General features: G+C 48.4%; 2 protein-coding genes and 1 long non-coding RNA gene across 4 annotated transcripts in view; 1 reads left to right on the top strand and 2 right to left on the bottom strand.

The window, feature by feature from the left end:
• LOC117220899 (uncharacterized) overlaps positions 1–5,106 on the bottom strand; it is a 61,674-nt gene extending 56,568 nt beyond the window's left edge. The window contains exon 1 of the transcript XR_004490376.2: positions 3,548–5,106. The gene's annotated coding sequence lies outside the window, so the exon portion shown is untranslated. The remainder of the gene's footprint in view (positions 1–3,547) is intronic.
• Positions 5,107–8,527: 3,421 nt separating this feature from the next.
• LOC117220895 (uncharacterized) lies at positions 8,528–16,924 on the top strand. Its single transcript, XR_004490375.2, has 4 exons — positions 8,528–8,866; positions 10,695–12,308; positions 12,399–12,591; positions 12,701–16,924. It is a non-coding gene; the product is annotated as an uncharacterized LOC117220895 (long non-coding RNA).
• On the bottom strand, positions 16,661–22,822 carry Tnpo-SR (transportin 3). 2 transcript variants are annotated; one of them, XR_004490374.2, is made up of 20 exons: positions 22,806–22,822; positions 22,500–22,696; positions 22,027–22,230; positions 21,789–21,946; positions 21,631–21,703; positions 21,433–21,564; positions 21,150–21,367; positions 20,910–21,054; positions 20,689–20,835; positions 20,380–20,615; positions 20,167–20,306; positions 19,904–20,095; positions 19,591–19,829; positions 19,380–19,520; positions 19,094–19,305; positions 18,852–19,008; positions 18,612–18,779; positions 18,418–18,530; positions 18,096–18,278; positions 16,661–17,684 (listed from the first exon to the last, which is right to left on the bottom strand). XR_004490374.2 is itself a non-coding variant. In XM_033471316.2 (19 exons), exons 2-19 carry the CDS (start codon positions 22,605–22,607, stop codon positions 18,218–18,220), a joined length of 2,844 nt encoding a protein of 947 aa, XP_033327207.1. In that variant the 5' UTR covers positions 22,608–22,696; positions 22,806–22,822; the 3' UTR covers positions 16,661–18,217. The 2 variants fall into 2 exon arrangements, 1 of the variants encoding a protein (XP_033327207.1); XM_033471316.2 differs by having other exon boundaries at positions 16,661–18,278.
• Positions 22,823–23,062: the final 240 nt, after the last annotated feature.

Here is a 23,062-nt window from a genome sequence, read left to right as displayed (position 1 = left end):
TCTCTGGAAACCTTTACCTAGGCCGATACACACATTATGACGGTCGCGCGCGCGGACACTTCCGGTGGGAATGAACGATCCTCGACGACCGCGCGCCCAGTTTTTAACGTTGGAACTATACAGTAATGTCTCTCTAATTGACGCCCAGATGGGGGACGCACAAAATTGGACAATTTGGGAAGAGGCGATACGATTGTTCGAGCCTTGCGGTTTATTTTTATAGTTATAATATTGTCCACAATTATAAAAACGAGCCGCGAGGCTCTCGAATAATCGTGTCTCCTCTTCCCAAATTGTCCAATTTAGTGGACAATCTGAGCGTTGGTAAAAAAGACATTACTGTACCGACCTTCTTAACTAGACTAACGTATATCATGTTGTAACAACAACAACAACGACAACAAGGTTATAATTTCAATAGATATGGAATAAAAGTTTTAAAAAGCGTTAAATAGGTTGCGCCCATTGCTCGAGATTCTTGCGAATAATGGGACACCTGCGAATCCAGGGCCCCGTGGGGCGGAATGCAGCTGCGCGTTGGACGCTTTCGAGGACTTCGACACCGCGACGCGCCTATCAGAGAGATTCGTTGCTAACAAGAATGATTCATTTATTTTTCTTCGACTTACTATGATTTATTTATCGTCTGGTATGTCGACGTCTAACAAACAGATTTCTTGGAGACAGGCTTGGGCCAGCGAACGTGTTAACCCCTATCGAAATGTCCTTTGCGGGATTGCACCTTAAAAGGCGCGCGACACCCTGCGCGAGGGGCCAAGGGGAATGAGACTGCAACCAGACGGACCAAGGGGGAGAGAGAGAGAGAGAGAGAGAGAAAGAGAGAAGTCTGCCACGAAATGGAAGATTTCCCGATGGCCATGACGTCGGTGTCCGGTAATGGATGAAACGCGGTGAAGAGGCAAAGCGAGAAACGATGCGTATTCGCGTGGAGAACGAGCATCGCGAGAATCGGAGAGAGAGGAAAAAGAAGAGAGAGAGGGAGAGAGAGAGAGAGCAAGAAAACGGGTAGGCGAGCAGGGAGGAAGAGAGCCGGCGATGTTCGGGACACGGCTGGATGGAGGGAGGTGTAGACAGGGGCGGGGCACGTCGCGGAGGGCCCCGCGCTCGATGGAAGGAGGCAGGAGGCAGGAGGTAGGGGGAGAAGGGTGCCTAGCAACAGGCCTGCCGGCAGCCGAGCAGAGCAGCGTGATTAAATAAAACCAGCGTCGGGCACGGCGACCCACCAGGCGTTGACATCAGCGCACATGTACGGGAGAGCCTTTTTGAGTGCTTGTGAGCGAGCGAAAAAGAGAGCCAGACAGACAGACAGACAGAGAAAGAAAGAGAAAGAAAGAGAGAGAGAGAGAGAGAGAGAGAGAGAGAGAGAGGAGAGACTCACGCACAAGTCTACGCACAGACACAGCTGGCGGTCGGCATACGTACCACGAGACCGCCCCGGTACCGAACCGAACGAGCGTTACGACCGGCGAATTCCCTCGGCCCACATGACTGACTGACTACTACTACTACTACTACTACACGTTGGCTGCCCTCTTCTAGCTTTCAATTCGAAAACATTGTAATATCGTCTATAAATGTCAAAAGATTTACCCGTTCCATTTCGAATCATCCAGTTATCAGATTTTACGAAATTTCTACGAATCCTTCCTGGAATTTCAGCGAACTATTTCTCGCTCGCGTACACGCGATTCTTTCGTTCGGCGAAACAAGAATTTGAAGGTTATGTTCTCTTGTCAGCCGATACGAATCTTAAACTAGATTCCAGGTATTAATAAACAAAAAAAAAAGAGAAGGCGAACCAGACTGGCTGCTCCCTTTGTCGTGACTACGATTCATTTAACGGGCCCTCCCGGATTCGAGAAGCATTAAAATGGAAACTACACATACGCTGTCGCGACCGCGAGCGCACGGAAAGTATGAAAAGCGTGGAGAGAAACGTGGGTGGCACCGCGATCTTGAGGAGCAAACGGTTACTAGAGAGCGCGAAAGAGCCAAGGGCGGTTCTATCGATAATCGAAGGATCTGTTTGCACCGATCGATAAGTAGGGCTGCTTGAAACGTGTCTGTTAACAGGAAACGTAGATGTCACCGTAAACGACCATGACGATTCCTACGGTTCTCTCGCGAGCCTAACCAAGAGGCTGTCGATTCTCATTTGCAATTCGATGCAAAAAAAAGCCAGGACCACACCGGCGGAAAATTCAAGACGGAACACAATGCGGATGGTGATCGCGTGTTTCAACGAACCTCTGACGCACACACTCGCCTACTTAACCTTATACAGTTTCGCACACCTTTCCGCGCAGGAGTACGACGTCGAACGCACGTCGAAACACGTAGATAATTATTTCGGCGTAGCTTGAACCGATTACGTGGTTATAATAACTCGGGCATATGTTTCTTGCCAACGAGCGTGTAAAGCTAGCAGTTGTGACAGACGCGCGACACGTGTCGAAAATTCAATCCAATATCACGTACGACGATCGATTTTGCATGTATGCGTATTCTCCGTAACGGTTATCGGGATTCGCGAACGGTCGAGAAATCGGGGAAACAGCGATGGAAGAACATTCAGGAAGTGGAACGAAAGCGATCTATATCACCGTCCGGGACGAATAAACATTTTTTCCCGTTACAAATGAAACGGAGAAAATCATTTTCCTCCAATCGTGCAATTTACGGGCGCGCATTAATTATTGTACAGGTTTAAATCGGTCGAGCAGCATGCACACGGTACGCCAGAAGAAAGGGACGAAATTTCGATGATTTCGTTTTTCTCGCGAAAATTTCAAACGTTACGTAAAAGCCAGCGTCGATGATAAGCGTCGCGTGTCCGAACGAGAAGGAACGCTGTTGATAAACTTTTCGGCAGAGAGCAAAGGGTCGTTGAAGGTGGCTCTCGAGCGTGACCATTTTGCGAAATAACGTCGAACATATAGCGACGGGCTCCTTTATGTTTTTTTTTCTTTTTTTTTTACCAGAATAAGAAACTAAACGTAAACTCGCGATCTTTGGAATGTGGCAACCGACTACGTGTTAAGGTCGCGGGAACGTGTAAAAATAATATCGCGACGGAAAACGGAGCGGCGAATATTCTCGTTTTCAAGAGGTCTCGCCGGCGTTGCCAGCCGGTTCACGGTTATCGCTACAATCGTCGAAGCAATCGAGATGTCCGATTTACAATATCGCACGAATATTGCCGACGATTAATCGCGGATAATTTTAATACCGGTGTGACGTTCATCATCGCCGGATAGAATTATCCCGCAAGCGGTTGTACGCGATCAAGAAACGCGTGTAATATGCGGGCAAAAATTCGCGTGCCACGGCCGTTTAGCTTTAGATACGATCGTTTTTCAACAACGTGCCAGATCGTTCGAGTTCAAAGTCGTGGTAACAATTTTTTTTTCCTCGCCGTACGTTCGACGACACGTTTTTATAGCAACGCGATCGAGACGCGAAACGACGACCGACGAGCCACGAATAAAAGAAAGAAAAACGAAAGAAAATCAAGGATACAATTTACCTGTGTATGTCCGAGGTGGTGCACGTGGTTTACCTCTTCCGGTGAATTGCGAGAACGAGGTTAGCCGGCGGCGCAGGCACTATTACGTGACGTTTCCTTCGGTTTGGTTAGTTTCGCCACATCGATCGATCCGCGGTTTTCTTCCGTGAAATATTCGTTCGACGACATCAAAGTCGAACGGAGAGAACGAAGAAGAAGAAGAAGAAGAAGAAGAAGAAGAAGAAGAAAGGGAAGCAGAAACAGCGAACTTCTCCGGATATCACTTGACCGCGGACTCGAGAGTGTCGGTGCGAAAATTAAAAATGGTTTCGTTCCGTTCCGTTTCGTAAGCTGGACCGGAATGCGGCATAAGCCGGCCCCGTATGTATACGTGACAGCAGCCGTGTCTCGAAATTATTTTCGACCGGACTTTTACCCCCGCGTGCTACGAGGCCGGCTGCTCATCGTTTTTATTCTTTCTTTCCTTCTCCCCCTTACTCACCCATCCTCTCTCTCTCTTTCTTTCTTTCGCTCTCTCTCCCTCTTTTCTCTCCTCCATACTGATCGTCAACTACGCAGGAGCTTCACCATCTGCTGACTCGCGAAAAACTTTCACGGAAAACCGAAATTCGTGGTTTCTCCGATCCCTTTCCCGGTGGCCTCCGTTTTATTTGCTTACGACTTTTCTCACGTACTCACGATCGAACTCTGCTGGCGAGTATGCGTGGCCGAAGAATGAACGTCGAAGTACCAGCGGGGCTCCCCGCGATCTTTCTCCACCGTGCGAACGATCACGACTAAAGTGACTGGACGAATCGCGATCTACTAATACGATCGGAACGTCGCGGAACGTACTCGGTTGTCGAGACCGATAACGGCCTCTATCGGCGGCGGGTACGCGGAATTCGGAGCATTTACCGAGAATACCAACCGATTACGTATCTCTTTTCTTTTACTGGTTCTACTCTGTCTAACGATTCAATCTCTCTTTCTCTCTCTCTCTCTCTCTCTCTCTATCTTGTCTGAGCACACTCGCAAATACACACTCTCTGTATCTCGCTCGAAACCGGTGGAAATGGCCGCGTATTTAACACGTCACCAAACACACTCGGGCAATTTCGCTCGGAGATGCGAACATACGTGGCAGAGCCGGTCGCGAACGGATACGATGCAGCACACTTACGAATTCGAGGCCGGGTCCGGGTAGCTTCTGGCGAGAGAGCGAGAAAGAGAGAGAGAAGGAGAAGCTCGACCGGTCGGTGACCGAGGTCGAAACACGTTGCGCGGGGGGAAGAAAAAGATCGGATTCGGGCGAGACGATTAAATGTCGTTAACGTTACCGACGGGGAGAGAAATTTCGTGCGAGAAAAAAACGGGGCTGCTCTCGACGAGAGGGCACGAGGAAATCTGCGAGCCGACAGCCAGGACTGGCTTGGAGATCAGCGAACGGCCGAGAAATGAAATAATCTCGGCGAACGATGCGAGAGAGCAGAAGGTTCCCGGATTGGAGAGCGAGAGCGAGCGCAAGAACGATGTGCGAAAATACCTCTTTCACGAACAGCCGGCGACGAACTGGCCGATTGGCCGTTGCACGGAGCGCAAAACTGCCGGTCTCCTCGCGGCGCGCCTGCTACTACCCGTCCTGCACGATGTAGACCCCACCGGCCGGCCCGATCCTAGACGAGCAAGCACGAGCCCGATCGGAGCTAGCCGAATTCGACCGGAAGCCCTCCCGTACCGAGAACCGCCGAAGCGCGTCGAACCTTTGTACTTTCCGCCCATCTCATCGGGAATTCCTGTCCGGAATCGCCACGGTCGATCCTTTATCCGATGGCGATGTGCGCGCGGCAACCACACCGACGAACCAACGAGGAAACCGACGACCAAAGCGACGAAACGACCAGCAGAACGCACACCGGCTATGTCTCTCCGCGAGAAACGTCTCTCTGTTGGCCCCTGCCAAACCCGCGCCGCCGCGACGCTCCGCCATTTATTTCTTCAATTTGCAATTAACCGCAGAGCTCCCGTTTCCTCTGCCTGCTTCCGTCCAAAACCTCTTTTCTCCAGGCCGATATATCCAAGCAACGGATGTGTCCACCAACGGTAAGGTATCGGATCGAGTCGAATCGTACGAGCTGCCATGTTGAAAATTTTAGGTTGTCGCGATCCCTACAGCGCCGAACACTACGGCGGGTACGAACCGGTGACCCCTGGCGCATGCAACCCGTTGGCCCGTCGAGTAGGCAACCGGATACACAGGATTACGCATTCGTTGGATTCTCCGTTAAGGAATTCATATCGATAAGGATATCATTGGAAACTCTGAAATATCGAGACGCGAACTGTACGTTGCTTGTGCAGTTTGGCGTTGCTGGCACAGAGGGGGGGGGGGAGGGCACGAAACTTGTATATCTCTGTATCTAGTTATCTACGTGTTCTTAACGAAATTGTGATTTCCGCAGGGGAGTCGGGCTCGGGCGTGTCGATGACACTAACTTTGTTAGCCGACGCTTTTTCAAGCCAATTTTCGAGCAGCCGGTTCCGCTGAAAACGTTTCGGGGAGGACGGAAGAAGCGGTAATCCGTTGGAGCAAGGTCCGGCGTGTAGGGAGGATGCTGGAGAACCTCTCGTCCAAGATCTCGGAGAGGCATTTTTGTTAAGTTAGCCGTGCGGGGTCGAGCGTTGTCGGAGATGCTCGTTTCCATTCAGCCGGGGCTTCATGGCTTTTCAGCGGAAGCTTTGTCGTTCTCGCGTTGCCTTCCTTCCGCGGGTAAAGATATTCTTGCATGCACGAGTGGCAGTTTCGGGACAACGGTTATCCCCGTTATCGTTTTTCTTTTGAAGCGCAGCCCCGTTGGACCGACCGACCGACCGACCGACCGGCCCGGCCCGGCCCCTCGACAGGACGAAATTGGTTTTACGCGAACCTGTGCAATTTCGCGGCCGTGCCACGGGAGATCTTCGTACTTATTGCCAAACCTATCGATCAAGGAAATTGTTGCGATGCAACGCGCACACTCGGAGACTTTGTTTCGCAGAGCACCAACACTCGAGCACGCCGAGGACTCCGCAGTACACGTACAGCAGCATGCACCAGGGGCTTTCGTCGTTATTACACGATCTCGTGCAATTGGAAGCGACCAGCGGCGGCTCCTTGCTTCGCGGAAATTGCAACGATCGCGAAATAACGTCGCGCACAGCTCGCGCCGTCTGTCCCGTCCACGAAAAACGCGTGACAAATCAGAACGGAATCCGTCTCGCGCGCAGCTTGCAGCAATTCCACGTAAAAAAAAGAAAAAGAAAAAAAGAAAAGAAGGAAATAACCGACGTTGCGTCGAATGAATTAACAAGCAAATGAAACGCCGAAGACGATACAGCGTACAAGGGCTCGGCTCGGGCCGTTAATAAACGATATGCAAAGGATTGCGTGTCCAATTATTCGCGAGATTTTAAAGTGGCCCGAGACCCGACGTAAATGGAAAGTATAAACGATGAGCGAATAATATAAAGCTCTTTTTGGCACAAAAGAGAGGACGGCGGTTTAAAGGGCCGCGAGGGATCAAAACGTTTTTCACCGAGTGTCAGTTAATAAACCAGCCAATAAAGTCGTCGAGATTTTTTAGTTTACATCTCGGAACGATCCGCACAAAGGAGCTCTTTGTTCCCGTTCTCCGCGGCCCGTTACGATCGCGCTGGATTAACGAGCGAGGAGACGTTGCCTTTCCCATTTACCCCCGCGACTGAATTCATTTGCCGATGAAACAAGGCGATCGCGGCACGATAATTGCCGATCCGTGCCGCACGACCACCAAAGAGTAAGACGCGCTCAACGATGATCGGCGCTCTGCGCGCAACTTTAACGAGAAATCCACCGATTATACACCGCGAATTTACATTGTTCCAGATTCGTCCACGGAAGCTGGGACATTTTGCCGAAGGCGTACCACGGAACCCCTAAGCGGGGGCGTCGCGCGACCTTATTCCCAATTATTTCAACGCTCATTGCACCGTGCTGGTCGGACGGCGACCCGATGGAAAATAGGAAAGGCCGACGAACGCGATCGGAAGATTCGCGAAGAACCTTCGACACCTGTCCCCGCGTAACGTCCGTGGTCGATCGCAGGCCCTCGACGGGGTTTCTCGAGAAGAGCGGGGAGAAGGGTGACGAGCGGGACCGTCGCGTCGGCCGGCGGGCCGCGTGGTAATTTCATTTGGATCCGGTGAACGTCGCAATTCGAGAAACCAGGTGGTATATCGTTTGATGTGTATGGACTGCGGCGCGGCGGCAGAAGTGCAGCGACGGTGGATGGCGGACGACGGATCGGTCCGCGGGGCGAGGGGGTCCAAGGGAGGCCTGCCGGGGAGGAGAAGGGGCCGAGGATGACTGGAGGCAGATAGGTGACAGGGGGATGGGCCTGCGGCGGGAACGGATGGAGGATGATCGGGAGAAAGCGAGAAAGGGGCGAACGGTCGGCGAGGAGGAGAGGAGAGGACAGGGAGAGAGAACAGGGAACCGGAGTGAACCGAACAGAGAAGGAAGAGAACGATGATTGCCCCGTGGAAGGGGCACGTGGGAGAGAACCCGCAGAGAGAAAGAGCAAGAGAAAGAGGGAAACGGAGAGTAAGAAAGAGGGAAGAGGGAGAGACTGAGACTGGGTCTTTCACCCGAGGAACGAGCCGAACGAATAGCTCGTCGCCGCCGCCGCTGCCGCCGCCGCGGCAGTGCTCCCGGTTCTGCCGCTGCCGTTGCGGCTGCGGCTACCGACGTTTCTACCGCTTCCACCGCTATTGCCGGTTGCGTTTTGCTCGGCCGCCGCACTGCCAGTCTGCACCGACTGCGATTATTATCGCACTGATCTGGCACAATGCGCCGGGCATTACATGCTGCGTCCGTACTGCCGTTAGCCGGGTTTGCGCGCGACACAGAACCGCATTCCTGATTAACCCTCTCGGCCGGAGGATCGTGACACCGAACTCTCGGTTCGGCCACGCTTCTTCTCCTCCCCCCCCCCCCCCCCACGCCGGCCCTCCTGTTCGCGCGGAACATACACATTCGATTGCAATTGCGCCTGACGAAGCCCCAACCATTACACCCGGATGATTTCTTTTTTTTCAGGAGGCGCCAATGGATCGGTCGCCGAAACGACATCTGTACGCGCGGACAATGCGGACCACGCGGATCACGAGGACTTCGTCTTTTCGTTCGGCAATTAGAAGCGGACCGCGTTCGCAGAGCGCGTGGAGGAAGGAGACGCGCGGATGCATTCCGCGTTCGTCGGGCGAACGAGCAGTTGAAAATACAAATGAATCGCAGGACGGGTTCTCTATTCCGAGAAAACGGTCGGGCCACTCAAAGCAAGATTAAGGACTTACGCAAACACGCCGGCTACACGCATTCAACGTGCGAACGATCGGACTTGCGACGGGGAATCCGGCGAGTAAATCTGTCGCGCGGAATACAGTAATGTCTCTCTAATTGACGCTCGGATTCTACTTAAAAAATGGACTATTTGGGAACAGGAGGAGGAGGAGGCGCAATAGTATCGATATCGTAAATACAGTTCGAACAATAGTATCGTCTTTTCCCGAGTTGTCCATTTTTCTGCACAATCTGAGCGTCAGTTAGGGAGACATTACTGTGGATACTGGCACGGCGCGGATAGTTCCGAACTGGCGATGCGGTTCTACCGCTGTCGCCTGCTCCGAGCAAGCTATCCGCTGTCCTCCCGCGAGTGCAAGGATCGTCTCGTTGCAAGGGGACACGTGGACAGCGAGAATAAGCGGACACCGACCGCGTATCGACGCGCGGTTTGTTTTTTGCACGGTCCGCGCCGCGCTGAAAGCAGCCCTTTAAATGCGAACGCGACGAATGCGTGCCGCGACAGCCTCCATTAAACTATCTCGACGGCAGGAAACGGTATCGCGAAACCTCACAGGCCGCGACAAGCAGCGTTCTTCGATGATTCACGCGTCTATCGCGCAAATTGAATCATCGGCCGCCGCGTCGACCGGATCTAAACCCGTTCGCTTCGATCGGCGAAGCCAGCAGATCCGGCCGATTTTACCGCAACAATTGTAGCACTAGAACCAAGATTGTTCGACGATCGGCGAGCGAAGCAGAGTTCGCGCATCGTCGGCTGATCAAACGTAGGCCGTGTCTACTTGGTTGCCACGGCTCCGACTACCGGTCCGCTCTTTGATCGCGGCTCCGGGTCGACTTTCCGGTAAATACGCCGCGAAAAGGAGCACCGGCCAATCTCGTTGATTGGTTAATGGCGATCAAAGCTGAAATTTGTACATCGGGCAATTATTTGCCCGGCAGTCTGGCTATTACTTGGTGCGCCAGATTGCGGCGCGGTGCGGCACGGTGCGGCGCGGCGCGGAGCGGAGCGGCGCGAGGCGTGCACGTATACATACGTTCGCGTCGACCGATCTATATCTGTCTCTGTCGATTCATCCGCGAGCAAACGCGTACACTCGGAAACGTCCGCGACTGAAATTGTCAATTAATTTTCGCGATGCGTGCGACGGCCGATCCTTCGCAGCTCGTTTCGAAGAGCCCCTTGTCTCGCCGTCTACCCGGTTAAACAGACCTCGCAGAGGGTAAATTACTCCCGGATCGCGCACTTTTGTTGCTCCTCGCCGTCGCCGGTACGCCTTCACCGTTTTCGGAACTTCGGGCGCGACCCGGGACAAGCGCGACTATTCTCGCATCTTCTCTCTTTCGTCGCGAATCTTTATTCTTCTCGCGTTTTATCTCCGTTTCTCGGCTCTCCTCGATCCGACCTCCGCGCCTCGCCTTTCTCTCTCTCTCTCTCTCTCTCTCTCTCTCTTCTCTATCTCTCTCTCTCTCTCCCTCGCTCGCTCGCTCGCTCGCTCGCTCGCTCGTTCTCTCGAGCCACAGCAAATTCGCATCGGCCATCAGCCAGTGCCAATAACGTACCAAGGCAGATGGGAGATGTGGCGAGGGTTTGGTGGTTGGCCCGACGTCGGCGGGGCGAAGGGGTGCTTTACTGTCTGCAGGGATGTGCTTCTCGGTCCGAGCACCCGATACCCGTCTTCGCGAGAATCTCCGATCGTTCGGCGTTATATTTCAGCCATTCGCGACCGAAACACGAATTCGGCTTTTTCACGCTCGAAACGATACCGATATCTGTTCGTGTTGCAGGTGGCGATCGTCGGTACACGGCACGGAGAACGGCGCAGTTCCAGCGAAGTTCGAGGGATCCGGTTGGCAGCCGGCGGCAGATAATGCCGCAACGCGGGTAATCGTGGAACGTACGGCGGCGAATTAGCAGAAGAGAAGGTTTATCAGGCCGATCGATCATTTCGCGTCAATGGCCCGGAAAATACACGGAGAGGTGTACTTTCGCGCGGCTGTCCGTGCGGGTTGGTCGGCGGTTGCGGCGGACAATAACGCGGAAACTTTCACCGGGTCGCGGCGCGGCGGTCGGGCACGGCCGAGAAAAGAAAAAATGACAATCGGCTCCGTCGCTCGAGCGGATAATTTAAAGTCAAGTGCACGCACCGCGTGTGTCTGTCCTCTCCCTGCAGTTAATTTGTCGCGGGATCGTCGCGTCGTCCCGGCGCATCGCCTTTGAAACGTCGCTCGTGCGACTGGTGCACGGCCCGTGTGTGACTCGTGTGTAAGGCTCGCGGCTCTTTTTCCCATGTACCCGCGACTTTGTCTGAGCGCCCGCAGGCCGCGAGCCGTGCGTCTCCACGGCCTGCGGGCGTGGGCATTAACGCGTCTAGGCTGACCGTGCTGAAAACATAAGCGCGTCTCCCCGACGACCGCGGCGATTCGCTTTATCGTGCCATTGTACTTTTCCTCTTGGCCCGCGTGATTTCACTTGCCGCCGGACGATATCGCCAATTGTTTAAACAACGCGCCGCTTTCGAAGAAGCGCCGAACAGACCCCTTTTGCGCGGCGATTCGCACACGTGATCGATAACGACCGCTCGCGTTCGCGATTTCTTAGGACCCGTCGATTCCATGCTTCGCGCGCGAATCGTCGCGCGAAAGAGAGGCCTCTTCTCGACGCAGAAGGGGAAGTAATTTCGAAGATGGTTATTCCAATAACAAAAAATACTGTCGCTGCTGAACGGCGAGAGACAGCAGCGCACGAGAGACATTTTTCTCCGCTAGCGTAAGCTCTCCTGCGCGTTCGGGGAGCGGCATGTTAATTCACTCGCGTCCGAAGGCCTTGAGCGTCTATAATTAACGGCGCGCAAAAATCAGCGAAATTCTCGGCGTGTCACGCATTGTTTCTTCGGCCGAGGAGAGGATTCGTTCGCGCGAACCCAAGATCTTCGACGAGCGGGCATTCCGCGAGCGGTCGACGCGAGTCAGCTCCTCTCCTCGAAGGACGACCGATGTTTTCGCGACAGGTAGAAGGAAACTCGGTCCCGAAGGGTACGGGAGAAGGGAAACGTAGAAAGTATGCGCGCAGGGGGAGAGGTTCGGACCCTGGCTAGCCGTTCCCAGAGCCGAAAGTTCCCCGCTGCGACGTCTGGGCCGATAATTTTTATTATTCCTCGCCCACGGAGCGTCGTCCTTACGCACGGCCTCTTCCACGAATCGGCTGACCGCGTTTCCACCTACGGTTGTCCCTCTTAAATGCTCGCCAATTAAGGGAGGACGTGCTAGGAAATCGGTGCTTTCATCGGTCGCCGATCACACACTCCGCTTTGTCTTCTTCTTTGTCTCTTTCGATCGACTCGGACGCGTCGACTCGTGTTACGACACGGTCAATACCGAGAAGAAAAATCTAAACACGGCGTGCGTATCTTGTAATCGTTTTGGGCAAGGTGACCTAGACCTAAGTTTACATCCGCATGTAATCGAATCGCAATTCTGTTCTCGTTTCAGGCGGAGCCGCCGCGCCGGGTTCCTCGTCGTCTTCGTTGGAACGAACGATCGCCGCAGAGAGACAAAGCCGCCGATTCCACCGAGTATTCACGGCCACGACGCGACGCTAATTATTCCTGTAAAAGTTTAAGCGACTGCGGCGCGGCGACGGTGGTTATTACGCCGACTGCGGGGCAATTAGCCCGGCTCCTGTGTTCGTATTTTCTTTTATCTCGGCGTTCCGGAAGAATGCTAAAAAGCTGGCCAGCCCCCAAAGACGATAGCGAGCGGCGTACTTATCTTATTAACGCCGCTTCTTTCAGGCTCGAGTGCAACGTGAAACGATCGTCACGGTGTTCGCTCTTCGGAACGACCCTGACAAAGTCCGACCAGCCGGCCAGACAACCGCGAGACGGCCGGCAAGCGTTTCGCGAATGCTCGAGAGCCGTTTCGTGCGTGTTTGTGGCTGACGCGTGACGGGGACTGAGCGGCGGAGCTGTGGGATCGCCGCGCTCGAGGCGAGCAACGTCGAGGACTCTCGTCGCCTCTTCTAGGAATCACGGGAAAAGAACAAGGATGCCCGGTCGACGACGGTTTTCTCAATCGAACCGCGATGGAGCATGCTTCCATGCCGATGTACCACCTTAGGACCTGGGACCTAGGATCTAGGCGATATCTATAAATAGGACGCGTTCCAGGCATCGCAGGATTTCCGTAGAAATCGCGACGGAGCCTCGCGTCCCGCGAAGTTCCTTTTCATGACCGAGCGTCACCGCAACGAGAAAGTCTCCGGATCGAGGGATCGGGACCGGCCGCAAAAACAGAAGCCACGAAATTGCTCGGTAGTTTAAATGTCAGCGATGAACGAGCAGCCGGTACGAGAGGCTGCGGTGGCGTCCGTGTTCCGGAGAAAAAGAGATTAACAGGGCCGGAGAACAAAACGTAAGATCGTTGAAAGAACCGTAGGACGAGAAGACGAGAAGAGAAAAGGAGAAAAGAGAGAGAGAGAGAGAGAGAGAGAGAGAGAGAGAGAGAGAGAGAGAAAGAGGTGCAGAGGAGAGAAGAGAGCAGAGGAGAGGAGAGGAGAAGGGTCCGCGGCAGCGGGAGGGGAAGGAGAAGATTGGCAATGCAGTGATACGCAGCGCGGCAGCAGTGGCGCCGAAAATGCAATGCGGTGCGCCGGGACGACGGTGTCGGCGTCGGGCGTGGCGGATAACTGACCTCGACTCGTCTAGCTCGGCCGCCCCTGACGCCTCTTGGCAGACCTTCCTCTGTCCCTCCGATGCAGCACCGTGCCTTTATGCCAGTGATCCCCCACTGGAACAACGCCGACGCCGACGCCGACGCCGACTCGACCGCCGCGTTCATCGTCGTCCGCAACTTCTCTGCTCTAGCCGATCGTGCTACCCTTCTTCACCCACCGAGCTTTCGTTCTCGTCCTACGATCAAATGGTCTGGGTTGCCCCTCCAACGCCGACCTTACTCCCTCTACACCTGCCTTATACACCGGGTCTTCTCTCCCCCCTTCCTCCGTCTTTCTTGCTCTAATAGCGTCATCTCTCTCTTTCTCTCTCTCTCTCTCACTCGCTCTCTTCAATCGTCTACTCTTCTGGCCTCGTCTGGTCTGTTAGCTCGGTCTAGTCTCGACTCGACTTGACTCGGCTCGTCTCGTCTCGTCTCGTCTCGTCTCGTCTCGTAGCGGCCTTCCGCGCCCCTGGCAGATCGGCAGACAGCAGTCTGACTGTCTGGTTGCCCGGCAACGCGCCGCTGCCCGTCGCCGTCGATGAGAGAGGGTGAATTCAGCGATAGTTACGCGCTGCATCCTGCACGAGCAAATGCCCGCATCAGGCTACATCGTGCACCCTTGGAGGAGATGACACGGTGAGACAGGCGAGCGCAACGGTGACGCACAAGGGTCCCCGGTATATTTCGAAAATTATTATTCGCTATGGTCGCGGTAGTCTCTCGGGCCCCAGAGCGTTCTTTCGGATACTTTGAAGCACGCGAGTCGGGACTGACGCGGTCGAAGGGTTGGAGAGGAGACATGCGGGCCCATTAGCCAGGGGCAGGTGGAACGGTCTTTACGGATGGCCCACTTTTCTTTCTGCCGAACGATAATTAGCAATTACGCTAGCTTCCTCTGTAACGGCGGCGATAGGGGTAGATATACGCGGCCCCTAATTGGTCCCCGCGCAGAGGCCCCCTCTAAAAAACAAGCGCGCTCGTTAGACGTTTCCATCGAACGCTATACGGCGACACGTCGGCCCCGCGTCGGTGTCAGCGTCTGCGTCAGCAACAGAGGCTGGTGTGGGTGCTAAAGGTTAAAGTCATATATGCAGCCGAGAGAATTTCGAGACGCGCCAGTAGCATAGAAAATCTGCGCGGGGTTAAATTTAGGTGGCTTCGTTACCTGGAATACGCGTAGCCGACCACGCTAAGTTCACGCTTTGCGACATCGATCGACCATCCACTTGCAAAAAAAGAAAAAATAAAAGACGTTCGATGCGAGAAGCGAGCCGACGAATGGCAAGACCCGGAGCTTATTGTCGGCGAAGGATACGAGCGGATAGAGCAAGTTAACGGTACAAGTCGAACCTATTACCCGGGCACAATGGCAAGGTGCGAGCAAAAAGGTAGCGGCGCGTTTCGAATGCGAGAAATTCCGGGAACCTTAATTGTAAGGAACGTGTACAGTTAGGACGACGTCGACCGCCGCAAAACAGCTTGCGCCCGACGCTTTCGTGTTTTTGGTTGTTCCCCTCGGCTCTGGTCGCGCGAGGAGGAATCGTCCCGCCAGCGAGGTGCAATGGCCCCTGAAAGAACGCTACCGTTGCCACACCGCGGTAGCGATCGCGTGAAAATTGCGAACGCTAATTGCCGCAAGACCGGGCTCGGCCCGATCGACGCCGCCATCGATGTATGCATGTGTGTGTACATAGAACGCGGTGCGCCACGGCGTCGGTTAATAATACGAAAGTTATTAATGGTTCGAGTCAATGATCGGCCGATGTGAGATCATTCTATCGGCAGTCAGTACAACACGTGGGTGTATTAAACGGCAGGCGATAGCCGTCTATCGCGGGAACCGAGTGAAATAACAGCGCCGCGGACTACGCTACTGCGACGCGATCGATGCGTTTGATGCATCGACTCTTTCGGAAAAAATGCATAGCGAGCGTACGGTGCATCGGTAAGTCGGCACACCGTGTCTGAGGAGCGTCAATATTTAGAAGAAGCCGGCATTGTACACCGGGATCGGCCGCGGAACGAAAATAACGTCGACCGGCTCGCGTTTACACGGCTACGCGTTACAACAACATTCCTTTGTTAGAAACCAATTCCTTGGCCAATAAGGTTCGACTATGTGTGACTCATAACGCAACTGTTCAGTGACTCAGAGCCCGGAGATTGTTAGCAATGTCCCGAGAAGACGTGGCATCGGAACCTGAATCATGAGAATATCGCTATGACCGTCGGATACCGATATAAGTATATATGTACCTGTTCCCCGACGCTCGACCAGAAACTCTTTACAGAAACTGTGTTACTAAAATACTAAAATAACACCGACATAAAATACTAGAGAAAAAAGTAATAAATACTAGAATTGCTTTCCACGCTAGAATCTGCTGGAAAAAACGACGGTTCCCCATAATTATCGGTGATCTGTTCGTAGCTAACCGATGGAAAGGAAACGATCATGAGCCTGCAATTAGGAACTGGACGAAATGTTTGGGCGTGGAGTAAGACGCGTCGAAATTTAATGATATTAAAATATTGCAATTTATTCGGAATAATAATCGTGCTCACGCAGCACGGAAACACGATTAAGATTAACAACTAAAAATCCGGCACCTGCTGCCGTTCTCAACGACCCAAATATTTCCGGATTCACCTTGTACCCGAATGTTCCGTACGGTTGAGCCGCTTAACGATTCACCCGTACATCTGTTCGTGAAAAGATCTTTTGTGTTTTCTTTTTCGTAGGTACAGTCGGTTTCCTGTAAGAAAGGCCCTTTATCACACGAAACGATCAATGACGGTCGTAAACCGACCGTTAGGCCTTTGTCGCGTCATTTCATACCTGCAGTGTACGTGCACCGAGAATTATGCTAGCGCGCTGGGCTCGTTTAGGTTCCTACCGAGCTTCGAAACACGTTAGAAAATAGAATGTACTTGGTCGAGAAATAAGTGTCTGCCGAGTCTGATACCAACGTATGCGAGGACGTATCGTGTAATTATATACTATTGATTGCATACTCAGAGATTTTTTCGCTTCGTGGTTTCAGTAAAAAATATCGTTTTATTTGAAATACGTAAATTTGTCGTTATAAAGCAAAACATTAGCGTAAATGCTAAAATTAATGCTACTCGTCGAAATATTCGTACAGTTTAATCATTCTCAACCTTCCTTACAATTAAAAACCTTACCAATCGTAATGCTTATTCTCGTTAATACATTATCTGTACACAAAACGCACTGTCAAACATTACACGCTCTCTCATACGTATACTATTTGTACAATAAAAGTTCGCTATCATGTAAACTGAGCGTGTATTTTGTCGTTTATTCCGCTTCCCGTGAATTTTGATCGGAGAACTCGTCTTCCCGTGTCTATTTTAAAATTCCTCTGTCATCGAACCGTTTATATATATATATATATATAATATATATATTTATATATGTATGGGTACCTATGATGTAGCTACGTGTCAAATTATTCCTCCGACATCCGAGCACGAATCAACTTACGTCTTAACAACATTTAGGTCTATTAAGGATTTCACTTTCGAGTATGCATTAGTAATTCGTATAGCGGAAACATGACACACGTATATTCTGCCTCGTAATATAAATGTAACATATCACATCCTGTAAACCTTAAGCATGATCTGGATCATTATAAAATTAGACTTTGCAAGCCACACGAAGGAGGTACACAAGTGTGAACAAGCTCTGTATCTCATGTCAATTAAAAATTCGTACAGATCGCACATCTGGTTTTCAACGCATTTACATAATTGATTTGCATTCTGGTTATGAACAAAAAATATATATATATATATGTATATAACGACCGAAAGTGATACCCTGCGACAGAACAGTTGAAGTCGTAAAAGCTTTGTATAATCTTGCGCAATCCAATACGTTTATAGAACACGATGAATCGAATAGCATGTTCACGATCGTTTCTCGAAGAAATTTCACAACATTCCGTTGGAAGGATGTCCGTTAAAATATGATGGAAATGATAAAAATATGGTATAATCGTTCCGATTTCCCAATGTTTACTACCTGCACGTTATCTGCAAAGTATTCATAATGTTAATTATTTGCAAACGGCTGACTAGACGTATACTACCTAATATAATAGGTAATCCAGCTATCACTTTCTATGGGTATCGTAGGTTCAGCCACAATGTGGAACAAGACGCGACGAAGCTATACACAAAACTAACTAATAGAGTTTATCCAAAAAGTATGCAGAGCGTCTAAAGATATCCTGTACGATACTGGTAAAAAAGAAGCTGTTCACAATAAAAAATCGAACTTTTTTATCGTGAATTTCATTTTATTTTATTTCACATTTTGTAAGAAAAAAAAGGTAAGCTTATCTTTATTGTTTTTTACATACTTTGCAAAGGAATGTGTAGATAGTAAACAAGTAAAATGTATTTAAAAGTTCTGTCAAATACGTTTATACAGCATGAACTCACCATTTTAAGATAATCTTGTTTTATTAAACACCTTCAAGATTGTTGTCTAAATGAAGGATCCTGGAAGATTTTCGGTGTTCATTTAATTTTAACGTTTTTCGTCAGCTTTACGTCAGACTATATCAACGATATAAACGTGCAAAATTTCGTAAGGCCACATTCACGGGCTTTGCTGTTTCCGCCCTGTAAGACAAAAAAACAGAAAGAGAGAGAGAGAGAGAGAGAGAGGGATATAGAGAGGGAGAGAGAGAGAGAGAAATATATTAATTATTATTGATTTGTTCCATAAAGAAATTGTATTAAATTTCAAATTTCCACATACCTTGTAACCGTACTATGAAAATCAAATAGTTGCTCCGGTTGAGCTGTTGGAGAACCACCCGCGTTTTGCGATGGCATCGTTTTAATGGCTTCTTCTAGACACTTCGACAGCAACTACACAACAAAAATGATTCTATTTGCAAAAGCACCATAGCTATATTTTTCATTTATTAGAAATTCATATCTTTCACTTACTTCTCTATTAGATAGGGATAATTCGACGAAAACATCTGCCACATCGGACAGCATGTAAGAGGATAATGAGAAGACTGACGCGTGTAGCAGTCTCATCACTAAAGTTTGTCCTTTCTCCCTCAACATGCGCTGTACCAATTCCCGTCGTATTGAATAGTCGCTTCGATTCTAAAGGAAAATAATGAAACAATCAATATTTATGGGACAGTGAAAAGCAATAGTGTTGATCTCTAAACATACCTCGTTGTTACGGCCGCAATGGAAAAGATCGTAAAAGAATTTCATTACAGAAACATTTGCGTCCCTATGGTCTAAACTGCAGGCCATTAAGGCACAGTCGATTATACTACCTATCATAGCGGAGTGTAAGAAAGGGATGGGAGCCCTTCGTAAGAATCTGTTGAGTAATCGTATTTGTTTAAGGTCAAGCCCGAAGAAAGGAATTTTTTCTAATTTAGTTTGGTATTAACCAGTCTTTATACCTGGCACATAGTCTAAAAAGATCGTCCACCGTGTCTGGATGATTTTTTAATCCGTCCTGTTGTTGGAGAAGATTAAAGGTAGGCCCGATAAATGCTTCTAACATTGCTAATAAACCAGAAACGCATTCAGGATCGATAGCGTATTCATCAACTAATATTGATCCAAGATATAAAAAACAACTGTGTTGATGCGCCGAATATAATTGCACAATCTGAAAATTTACGACGCGTTGAATCAAGCTGTTGAATAAAAACTGGAATTGCAACGATTGTTACGGATACAGACCTGTTTGACGAGCGGTTCGAGAAGATGGGCGGAATGTTTTCCTACGCAACGCACAGCAAATCTCAAACAGCGACAGCATCTTTCCATCACTTTCGCATCCTGTTGATATGTTGTACATACATTCGACAGTATCGGCCACATCTGTAATTGATAAAAACAGAAAGATGTGAAATATTGATTCTTGAATTAATGTTAAGTTTCCAAGACTTACTTCGGTAACGGCGCTCTGACAAGGATGAGGTTCGTTAGGATCATCGATTCGAAGGTCGGTATGTCTAAATATAGCAGCTAATCTATCTAGCCATATCAAAGGATCAGTCTTTGTTCCTGTTTCAATTGGAATTCTACGTTCCATGATTTCACAGAGCGGCCTAGCTTGGAACCAACATAATTCTTTCATTGCTTGAGTAATTTCATCGCGCGGTAAGCTAGACATGATTATTGCTACGCCTATTGCAGAATAAAAAGTATCAAAAATCATTAGTCTCGATAATGTCTTTCTGTAAAACTGGACACCGTCTTACCCTTCAATAAACCAATGGCTGCGTCATTGCTGATGGCGAAACTGTCGAGGGAACGTGCAATTTGTAACAATCCTGGGAAATGAGAGGCCATGTGTAAAGGACAAGCTGTGCATATACTCAATAATGCACCGCAAGCCGCACTTCCTAACCCTTTTTGACTTAGGCAGGTCAGGAGGAAATTTAAAACAGGTTCTAGAACAATCGTTTCGTATGAAAAATGTGTAAACTATTGAAATAACGATTACACCAGTAGGAAACTTTACCTAGAGATTGCGGATGATTATCTATCCATTCACAGAGTTCTCCTAATAAAAGAATACTCGTATGACGAACAGCTATGTGTGTATTCTCAGGTAAATTTAAGATAGCTTCTACTACTTTTGGAACTACGTCATTTTCTTTTCTGCAAATAAACGACTTGGTCAATCGATGGAAATACCATGCATGTATTCTGTGGAATACCTGAAAAGACTCACGGTAAAATATTTTTTGCAACTGCTTGCATTACAAACAATGCAGCTTCAGTCGAGTCCCACGTAGGTACATGATTAGGTTGCCCCTGTGGGCTTGGGCCACCCGTTAGAGAAGAAAACATTTGTCGGAAACAGTGGCTGCTTCCAACAACAAAGACGACATCTTTTATTAACTCCGATACCCGATTTCTAAAATCAGCGAATTCTTCTCCGCCAGCACCCTCCTCTACTAGACCCAGCTATCAAATAAAATTGAAGTATGTAACGTCAAGATTCGAACAAAACTAATCTACTTAAATATCTATCACTAACATGGTCTGGTTCCATTTGACAGTGTCTGCAGAGAGCTCCGATTAATCTCTCAATGTGAGGTCGAAATACAGCATTGAGGTCATCGCTATTTCTTTGATGAAGAATTTCGGATAAGCGATACCACAGATTAAATGTTATTTGTGCCACCTGATACAAAAATATCTTGTCGAAAATCGAAAGCAAACTGTTTCATGGAGTAAAAGAAATATAATGGTAAATACCTCGTAGTCGTGATGGCCAACACATACTAAAACAAGGTCCAGAATCTTAATCGCATAATGTTGCTTTCCTCCGACACAGCCATTTATAATTGTTTCTAAAAAGGTTTCAGCTAATTCCGTAAAAATTCGGCAATAATTTATTGACCTGAACAAATTTGTTGTCGTTAATAAAGATATGTTTGAAAATATTTTGACAAATTATGCTCACTAATTCGAGAAAAGTATTAAGAAATTGTTTACTTGTCCATATCTTCGCATGCAACAGATAAGTGGTAAGGTTGTTCCAAAGCTACTACACTAGTAAAAAGCCACAGTTGCAGTTGTTGTAACTGTATAGTTGATTCGCTATTGTTATCACGGTTGCTATTACTATCTTCTTCTAGGACTTGTAGAATGACGCATATGCAATCTGCAGCTGGTTCATGTAGTGAAGATAGGGCCGAATGATTTCCAAGTATCTAGAGACCAATTAGCTATTAGACTTGAAAATTTCGAGAATTTACAATTACTAAAACAAACTCACTTGAAGTGTATATACAATAACATCGCTCGTAGGTACAAGAGGGATAGCATGCACTGCGATCCAACTTGTAAAACATCTAAGAATTGTACTACGTATATGTATACCTTGTCCACCGTTCTTCAGACACATTTTCTAAAAATTAAATACGTATTAATGAGTGATAATAAAAAACTATTTAATCTGTTTCATCTTACTTACAAAAAATTCAGTTACTGTGTCTGCACTTGCATTGAGCTCTTGTAATACATGTTGTCTGCGATTGGCTCCTAGTCTATACGATTATATTTAAATCAGATTAAAAATTGAAAATTCAGTTGATTCATACTGTATCGTTTGTTAAAACTCTGTTACTATACCTAAGAGATCTTGAATTTACTTCTTCCGGTAATACTGTCATTACTTCCAGTAATGCCCATAAATTATTAGTTGATCCTCCAAATCTATTGATTAAATCTACAACTGGTTTTTGCCATGAAGACATTTGCAGCGCAAGATCAGCCAATGCCAAACATAACTGTAATCAGAATTAAAATTAAAATTAGAATTATGCGAAAGAAGACAGTGTAATGTAAGATATTAAGAAATACAATAAACCTGTGTAACAATGGCTGGATTTGTGTTTTCATTAGTTTGTGATATGTGATTCATTAAAGAATCTCTCAGAGCGATGTGAGCTTCTGGGGGTAGCTCTTGAAAACTCAATTGTATTTTAGTGCGCATTGTCTGTGCAGCAAAATAACAAGACTGTATGTCTCGTTTTTGCAGCAACATTTCGTTCGCTATTTTCCAAGCAAAAACCTAAAGTAACACATGAATAAAACAACTGTTACTTTGAACAAGTAAAGCTCCATGAAAATTTAACGAATAAATATCAATACACGATAGATAAGGTTAGAAATTACTTCGGCTATTCTTATTTTACAAATGTTCTTTTACACGGTCATTCTAGTACAGGTTTAACAATAGTCGTTCAATTCCTGTGGTAGCAAAACACAGGAATTGCAAAATATATAAGATCAGAGAATAGTTAGCTAGAGTCAATGAAAGACCGCTAATAAGTAGCTCACCGATTTTTGTAATTCGTCCAACCATTTGGATGTTTTCGAAAGATCCGAATAATTGTATAAGGAATACACGGCCTGGTAGACGGTTTCCAGGTCAGGTGGCAACTCCATTCTTCAAATAATATTCGTTTTCTTTGTAATCTCCATACAATTCTCTCACTGACAACAGAACGGTCGCGTTTACTAGACTCACATCCAACCTATAAAGACCAACTTATACAACCACGAAAAAGTTCTCATTCAAGCATATTCTGCTCATGTCAGTGCATATTCTGCTTTATCGACTTATAACAAACAATTTTTACATACTTTTCAAACGCTCATTGCCCGAAATATACGGTGCAAAATACATGCATTTATGAAAAATTCTCTTCCTATACATTGTATACACATTAATCGTAAAATGGAAATACAAATATGTGTATATGCAAAATATTATTCTTATCACTGGTAAGTTATCAATGGAGACTACCCTATATACGTGAATGTCATTGAAATATCTTATTTCTATGATACCATTATTTTTAATCTGCTCGCATTGTTATTTATACGTATGATTAAAAATT

The sequence above is a fragment of the Megalopta genalis genome, chromosome 2 (genome assembly GCF_051020955.1).
Source record: "Megalopta genalis isolate 19385.01 chromosome 2, iyMegGena1_principal, whole genome shotgun sequence".
Lineage (NCBI taxonomy): Eukaryota > Metazoa > Arthropoda > Insecta > Hymenoptera > Halictidae > Megalopta > Megalopta genalis.
The sequence above is the reverse complement of the archived record's forward strand: the minus strand, read 5'-3'. Positions and strand labels throughout refer to the sequence as shown.